At 44.8% G+C, this 8619-nt stretch overlaps 1 protein-coding gene across 1 annotated transcript; it reads right to left on the bottom strand.

The window, feature by feature from the left end:
* Positions 1-664: 664 nt before the first annotated feature.
* Positions 665-8108, bottom strand: LOC115659898 (leucine-rich repeat-containing protein 70-like). The gene is made up of 3 exons (XM_030580650.1): positions 8056-8108; positions 5401-5483; positions 665-2627 (listed from the first exon to the last, which is right to left on the bottom strand). The coding sequence occupies exons 2-3, from the start codon at positions 5445-5447 to the stop codon at positions 1532-1534; spliced, it is 1143 nt and encodes a 380-aa protein (XP_030436510.1). The 5' UTR covers positions 5448-5483; positions 8056-8108; the 3' UTR covers positions 665-1531.
* Between the last annotated feature and the right edge of the window lie 511 nt (positions 8109-8619).

An 8619-nucleotide genomic window follows, 5' to 3' on the forward strand; every position in this document is an offset into this window, starting at 1 on the left:
AGCCCCAGATAAGAACCTGGACCAGAAAATGAAACAGAGAAGCACATCAGTCCACTTTCACTCTCGAGGCTGAGTCAAATGCAACAGGGAAACAGCAGAACTGGTGAAAACAACCAACGAGATTTTCAAATTCACCCTGGTAGGATTTTTTATGATGATGAATTTTCTTAGAGAAACAGACAATGAAAAGTACAAATTTATACAATTTACAGCTTGTGTAAATTCCCAAATACTGCATGCTTCACAGGACCGCCAAGAGAATTGCACATCTATTCAATTTTACAACTCATTGAAGTTGCAAGACCAGACAATACAACATCAGACAATCTTACATAGGCATAGCCTGCTAGGGTGGTGGTATCAGTAACAAAATAGGGGAAGACATACATGAATAGGCAGAGGAGGGAAGGAGGGGAATGTGGGGGGGGTAGGGCAAGGTGAAATGGAAGTCTGGCATTCTTTGAAATATCTCAATTTTTTTTATGCAAATATATCTAGAAACAGGAACCCTTTACAGTCCAAGAAATAAGTGAGATTCAGGTCCATTTGGTTGTGATAAGAATTTTTTTTCCCAGTGTTGTTGCAGCTGTGTCAGTCCCAGGATATTAGAGAGTCAAAGACCCGAAGAAGAGCTCTGTATAGATTGAAAGCTTGTCTCCTTCACCAACAGAAGTTGGTCCAATAAAAGATATTCCTTTCCCCACCTAGTCCCTCTAAGAATTACTGTTGTCACAAGTGGTCTTACAAACGAGGGTGATGAATGTTGTGTCATCTGCTTGATAGCCTCAGGCTACTCGCCGCACAGAATCCCATGAGGGAGAGAGAGTCTCTGGGTGGAATGATTCAGACACTGGTTTCATTTGGTTTTGGAGTTTCGATTTTGGATACCTTGCCAAATGCTCACCTCTTGCCATACGTCCAGCGGATAGGGGAGTTGCAAGAGAATTGTGGGAGGTCAATTGCAATCACCTGCAGTAGTTAATGCAAATCACAGTCACATAGGGCATAGTCTTCTTGAACACTGTGGCTGTAGAGTGAGGCAGGGAAGACGAGAGGTAATGAGATATAGAAGGCTCTGGAGAGGATACTCTATTTTAATAATCTGCAGTGACATGACTCAGTAGCAAGGCAAGAGCTTCTTTCTTTAACTATCGGATGTGATTTTCAACTTTGAGATTATCCCTATAATTGGCTGTTAAGTTTTGTTCTTTTCACTGTAGTGGAATGGTTCAGTACAAACACTGTGGTGTCATGGAGTCTGTGCTACAATCACAAGGAACAAGCAGCAGGCGTGTGTCTCCAGGGGCAAAAACAACCTGTCCAACAAGTCCCTTCTGAGGAAGTTGTTTCAAACTCTTGCCTTCCTTTCAGGTGAGGTTCTTCACCATCTGGCAGGCCAGAGCTCAGGCTATAGCCACCAATATTTTCTTATAACCATCCTCGAATAGACTCACACACACATAGTCTGACCTAGATTGCTTATTACATGTCCAAGTAATAAAAGCTTTGGAGAAAGGCCCTGATAGCAAGCTCAGTCTTGTGATTCGTAAGAGATGTCACTGTCCTCACTCCAGTGCTTGCCTGTCCTTTTCTTCCTGTTCCTCTCAGCCATCACAATAGCTGCCACCACAGTAATGAACACTGTGAAGGTAATGACGAGAACCGTCACAGTCTCTGCGATGCAAAGCTGGGTGTCCACTGATGACAGGGACAGGTTTCTCAGGACTTGCGGCTCCATGCATGTCATGTTGTCGTAGTCATCCAAGATCAGCCGCTTGACACTGTGCAGCTTTGCAAAGACTCTCTGAAGGTCACAGTCGCAGAACCACAGGTTGTAGGAGAGCAAGATGTGTGTCCCAGGGGTCTGGATTGTTAGGAAGGTTTTGAATCGGATATGTTCAATTTCATTGTGCACCAAGTTAAGTACCGTGAGGCGGTTCAAGGAGGTAAAGACCACAGGAGCAATCGTCTTTATCCTGTTGCCCTCCAAGTTCAGAACCTCTAAATGCTGCAGCATGGAGAAGACCCCATTGTGGAGGTTCAAGAGGTGATTATTTTGAAGATGAAGCTGTCTCAAGCGGGTCAGACTCCGGAAGGCTCCCATTTCTATGTAGGAGATGTTGTTATTTTGGAAGCTGAGCTTCTGAAGGTTCTCAAAATGCTGGAAGTTCCTGTAATATAGTTCCTGGAGCCTATTATAGGACAAATTCAGCTCTCTCAGAGAACTGAGCCCTGTGGAAAAACTGCTTCCAAGCACTGTAATCTCATTTCTATGGATATCAAGCTTCTGGAGTCTCTCTAGAGAGCTAAATGCTCTCTCTCCAACTTTGGTGATGTAGTTCCCACTCAGAAGCAGAACTTGTAACTTCCACAGGGATCTCAGAACTTTGCTTGGAACAGAATACAGGTTACTAATGGACAAATCCAAGTGCTCAGTCTCAGGTGGGAAGATGAGGTTGTCAGTTACATTGACTCCAGAGCAGTTCACAAACTTGGCCCCTTCTTTGCAAAGGCAGATTTCCTGACATGGGTAATGAAATTCAGACTCACCGAAGGAGAAGTGAATACAAATCCAGATTAAGTAGTGGACACGCATCTTCCTCCTCCTTGCATGTGCTCTAGTGTATCTGTACAAGAGGAATAGAAGATGTAAGTAAATGTTACAACTATATGTAGCATATTGAGCATAATATAGGGAGGAAAGCACATATTTCAATGTTACAGGCTTCCACATGACTTCCATTGCTTTTACTAGGATAAAACTATTACACCTCCATCGGGGTGTATAGACCCTGTTCTACCATGGCCCATGCAGGGATTATCAGGTTGGCTGACTACCTGCTCATCTGCAGATAATTTCTGGACCAGCAACAGATGAGGGATAAGAAGGCTGCAGATTAGAGGGGCAGGGGGAGGGAGGAACAATTATCTGACAGACTGAGGGACTAGGAGAGAAAACTCCTTCAGCAGCAGACTGACAGGAAGCTGTCCAGCATGTTGGACTTCCAATGAGGGAGAATCAAAGAATGAGAGTCTAGAAAAGGCCTCCAGGAGAGGTGAGGTAGGAAGCAGCCCAGGAAAAAAGCAAGCAGTGGTGAGGAGCTGGTCCCACCTGAGAAATGCAGGGTCCCTGGGCTAGAACCCAAAGGTGTGGAAGAATCTGGGTTCCACTACCATCTCCCATGAAGGTAATAGTAAAATGTCTTGAAGCAAAGGGGTCAGGACTCTGCAGGGCCTTAGAATTATCCACCCTTTGCTAGGGTCTTTGGGCTTCTGGTCTATCAGACTCTTTACTGTCCCACAAGGGGAGAGAATATACATGACTTGGCCAGAGAGCTGGAGTCAGAAAAGGAAGCTACCCGGCACAGTGCCAAATAGCTGTTGGCATGGGGTGGGGGGAAACTGAGGCAAAGTCACTGTGACACTTCCCACAGCCAGGAGATGGCGCTGGCTGGCAAAGGCACCCCTGGACAACTTCTTTGACAGCTAGGTGAAAAGAGCAGATGCTAATGGCTACATCAGATATTTCTTAAGATGGACAATCCACAGTGGTCTTTCAAAGGATTCCATTTAAGCATTTATACTTAATGAAAGAGAAGGTAGGGGGAGGGGGAGAGAGATATTGTTCATTTTGGATTATACTTATGGTGATTTTCAGTTATTTCTGTCTTATGCTATACTTTTTGGTGCATCACAATTCATTTCTGGCTAAGATTTTTCCTGCACAGATATTTGTAATAGTTACAATAATAATTAGGGTTGCCAACTTTCCAATCACATAAAACTGAACGCTCTTGCCTGACCCCTTATCCAAAGCCTTGCCCCCACGCACTCCATCCCCACGCCCTCTATTGCTCGCTCTCCCCCACCCTCACTCACTTTCACTGGGCTGGGATGGGAGGTTGGGGTCCCAGAGGGGGTGAGGGCTCTAGCTGGCAGTGTGGGCTCTGGGGTGGGGCCAGAAATGAGGGGTTCAGAGTGCAGGAGGGGGCTCAGGGCTGGGGCAGAGGCTTGAGGTACAGGAGGGGGTGCGGGCTCCAGGAGGGAGTTTGGGTGTGGGACGTGGTTCAGGGCTGGGGTAGGGGGCTGGGGTATGGGAGGGGGTGCAGGCTCCAGGAGGGGGTTCTGACCTGGGGCAGGGAGTTGGGTGCAGGAGGGGGTTTGAGGTGTGGACTCCAGCCAGGCAGCGCTTACCTCGGGTGGCTCCCGGTTGTGAGACAGCAGGGCTAAGGCAGGCTCCCTGCCTGCCCAGGCTCTGCGCAGCTCCCAGAGGCGGCCAGCATGTCCAGCTCCTAGGTGCAGAGGTGGCCAGGTGGCTCTGCATGGTGTGTGTTGCCTGCACTTGCAGGCGCCGCTCCCAAAGCGCCCATTGGCCATGGTTCTCAGCCAACAGTTGCTGTGCAGCTGGCATTTGGGGCGGGGGAGCAGTGCTCAGAGCTTCCCAGATTGCCCCTGCACCTAGGAGCCACAGGGACATGTTGGCCACTTCCAGGAGTCGGGCATAGCCAAAGCAGGCAGGGAGCCTGCCTTAGCCCCACTGCACCACTGATCAGTGGTGCTGACTGGAGCCGCTAGGGTCCCTTTTCAACTGGGCGTTCCAGTCAAAAACTGGATGCTTGGCAACCATAACAACAACATTGGTGTAAGAATCAGCAGGCCCAATGGGGTTAGCTGCACTGTAACACACAAGGCAAGTGTGGTAGACCAGGAATTCTCAAAACTTTGTTACAACATTTCCCAGTCACCATCACACAGAATGCCTTTCCTTACATAACATTTATCTGGGAACTGCAGCAACTATTGACATGGAAAACAACATCAGGAAAACATTTCATTTTACATTTCATATATTTGTAGGTATGTCTTAACTAATGCAGTTCACCAGCTGGAAACGAGAAAAGCTCCACCCTGTAAACAGCTGGCTTCTAGTTTGAGAAAAAATGTCTTAGACGATCATGTATTAGGTCTTTGAAAGAGCTCCAAGCTAGGGCCAGTAGCTTGGTAGTCAGAGCTCAAACCTGCAGATCATAGCTGGTACTCAGCACAGCAGACCTGAGGGTCAGTGCTGACTTAAGGAACTGTGACTCCCAATATCATGGCTTCTCACCCACCTGACTACAAGGTTCTGGGAATGCTGCTGTGGCAGTTTTTAATCCCAGGCAAGGAATACCTTATGTCACTCAACCATGACCCCTTGAGCTAATTGGGGAGCAGCACAGACAAGCTCCAACAGTCACCTCTCTTTCTACCATGCTGCATTTACTGTCTTTGGATCCACAAGTTTTGAGATCTGGAGTCATTGGAGTGGCCAGGGTCAGGAACAGAGCTTTCTAAGTAAGTCATGCTGAGATCTCTAAACTGGAACCATCACCACCTAAACAATTATTGGAGGTCTCTTACCTACTTATTGGAAAGAACGTACATTGTGGTCTTCTGCTTGCTAACATCAACAGAGCTTATCAGCCAAGATACAGCTTTATCTGCTTGAAGAGGAAATAGGTTACTCAGCACTTAGCAAAGACATAATGGTTACATTTAAATATTAAATGAAAAAATATCTGAACACCACCTTTCCACCTGCAGTTAAACCTGCAAAATCTCTCTGTACCTCAGGAAACCAGTTTTTATTTTTCCTCCTTTCTCCTAGTTTTGTTAGGGGTGGGAGAACCCAAAGCTGTTTAGAGTTTCATCTAATTAAGCAGATCTTTTGCAAACTCTTTAGTGATACTCAGTACAAATATTTTCTCTCCATCTTCTCCATTCCTGCCTTCTGACTACCTACCAGGTCCTGAGCTTTGTTCTCAGGGTCCGAAAGAGGTTTTATTGGACATGTAAATGTAATCTTTATTGCACACTGTGCCAACTCTGTACCCCAAAGCAACACCCTGGCAACCCCATATTTACTAGTGTTATATAATTGCAACAAATCTTGTACAAAATATGTTGTGTAGAGTGTCTACACAATATGTTATGAAGGGTGTCAATGGAAAAGTTATGGTTTGCTGAATATGATTACCCTATTTGTATGCATGTATCATTTTTGTATCTGAAATTATGAATATTGATTATGTACCTATATTTCAAATGTGTTTGCTCCTGGGTAACACCCACAAGGTGGTTTACATCCAGTCTAGCCAGCACATTGTGGATGAATCATTCAAGGTGACAGCCCATTAAAAAACACAATAGTCCATGGAAGATTATTCCCAACTGATGGGTTTTCCTGTGGATGCTTCAGCCCTCACACACACCCCATTAAAGGGCCCTTTACACTCCCAGCATGGTGTAAAGGGGCCTTAGTGCAAATGAGAATGTGCCCTCTAGAGTCCAGGGCTCAGCACCTGACAAAAGCTACAGTGAATTCACGTTTCCAGACACGCTAACAATCTGATGAAGAGCATTGATTCACCTACTAGAATTTTCTAACTGAATAGCAGAGAAGGTATATTTGGAAAGAAAGAGATAGATGTTAATGAAGGATTAGCACAATTAAGTTATTTTCATTCCCACTGCTGCTGAATCAACATTTCACACAGAGAGGTATCTGTCGTGTTTGGCACTGCTAGCAGACGGGACGCAACACTGTTATTCTGTTATCTTCTACGTCTCAGCCAGCTGTCTTTGGCAGGATTAAATGTAGCTAACAATTTTTGTAGTGGATGTGGTTCAGAGGAAGGATTTGAGAATTTTTTCTTCCTAGTTGTGGAGATGTATTGTTTTCAATAACAGCTCCACTATCTCTGTACCTTCCTGACAGCTTTTGTTGGTGTTTACGATTTGTTTACGGTAGTGCCCACAATGTGACAAGTGCTTTCCAGACAGGCATTCAAAACAAGACAGTCACTGCGCAGAAGAGCTCCCCATCTGGGGGTCATTACACTGTGGAATAGCCCCCCAAATGAAATAGCAGAAACCTCATTAGTTCAGCTATTTAAGACTTCACTGGACAAGGCACTAAAAATGTACTGGAGGATACAAGGCCCAGGAACATGGGAATTAGAGAAATTTGAAATGGAAACATCCCATTTGGTTATTATCTATGGAAAAGCAGAACGGGTAAGGATACTGCTCTTCTATTTCCATAACAACAGGCTAAAAAGAAGAGAAATGCAAGCAGGCTCTGTCTTCCTCATAATCAAATGATGTTACCAACTCCGTAAAAGAAATATGATTTCCACTGACTTGCACGCTTTGTTTTTTAACTCTTAGAATCAGTTTCAATTGTTCTCTCCCCAGCTTTAAAGTAGATCTTCTGCAATCTTCATTCTCTTCCACAAGAAAAGTCTGATCAGCCCAAAGCTAATAAAATCTGGAGTGCCCCCATTTTGAGCAGTTGAAACTGCGATGCTTGTTAAACACCTCTTCAGCTTGAGCTGTCTTTTAAAATAAAAAGCACAATTATTGTCTTGGCTCTGGATTGCCGACGTTTTTTGCAAATAGAAGCAGAAAGAATGATGCGTGCTGTGGGTATATTTACACTGCAAGGGACAGTCTCTAACTCTGGTCCGTTCAGTGTCTAGCACAATGGGGCTCCCAAGAAAGTCAGCGTCTCTAGGTATTCTGTAATGCAAATGAGCATCACCATAATAAATGTTCTGCAAATGTTGGACTCTTGATGCCACCCTCATTGGATCAGAGGATAACGTTTATAGGAAAGCAACCTATTTTCTCATGAAGCCAAAGGACCCCCGTGCCTCACAGAAAATAATTCACATGTATATGAATACTAAATAAATCTGTGTTGGTACACTTGTTTTCCCCCAGCCAACATTCATGACTAGACATTACCAATAACTTTGTCTTAAATAAAAACACAAACACACTCGTTATGCCTTTCCATTACCTTTTGAGGATTATGGCACCAGGTAACAGCAATTAACTAATTAGCTCCTGCTGGGTACAATAATAAATATAACCTCCCATTAGAGATAATAATCAGAATTATTTAATTTCATCCTCTGGATCTGAAATCTTTGCCTTGTCAGCCACATCCTTCACAGATATGCAATGCATTTTACCCCACGTTGGTGCATGCTAGAAATTCAGAGTCCTTACCTTTCTGGTTGCCTGATACCCTGACTGCTGTGCCTCTGTCGGGTGTCTTTCATCCAGCAGCGAGAGCTGATGGAAAAAACGGAGGTGGATAGTGGAAGTGTTGAATGCTGGTGTACTCAGAGACCTGTAGAAGTGTATGGGTGTGTGGGAGAAGGGATTGGCTAGAAAGGAAAGTGTTAATAATTCAGACAGCTGGAGGCAGGAAACTAACAAAATGACGCTTGCCACCTGCCTTTCCCTGCAAACAGCTTTCATCTCCTCACCAAACAGGTGAGACCTTAATATATACAGAGCTTTCAGAACTTCCCAGCCATCTTCTCTTGCTCTACAGTGTATGTTTCCACATAACTTGCATGAAGCAAGCAGCTCCTAGACCTCAATCTAATTCAAAAATATACATATATGCCTTTCCTACGCTAATATATACCTTCCACATGAGGAGTACAAGCCTGAACACCAGGCACAAAAAAGACTCCTTGAGCTTTTAAGTCTACAGATCACACCTCTATGTTATATACCATGGCCCTGATCCAAAGCCTACCAAAGTCAATAAGGGCATTTGGA

Source organism: Gopherus evgoodei, chromosome 11 (genome assembly GCF_007399415.2).
Source record: "Gopherus evgoodei ecotype Sinaloan lineage chromosome 11, rGopEvg1_v1.p, whole genome shotgun sequence".
Classification (NCBI taxonomy): domain Eukaryota; kingdom Metazoa; phylum Chordata; order Testudines; family Testudinidae; genus Gopherus; species Gopherus evgoodei.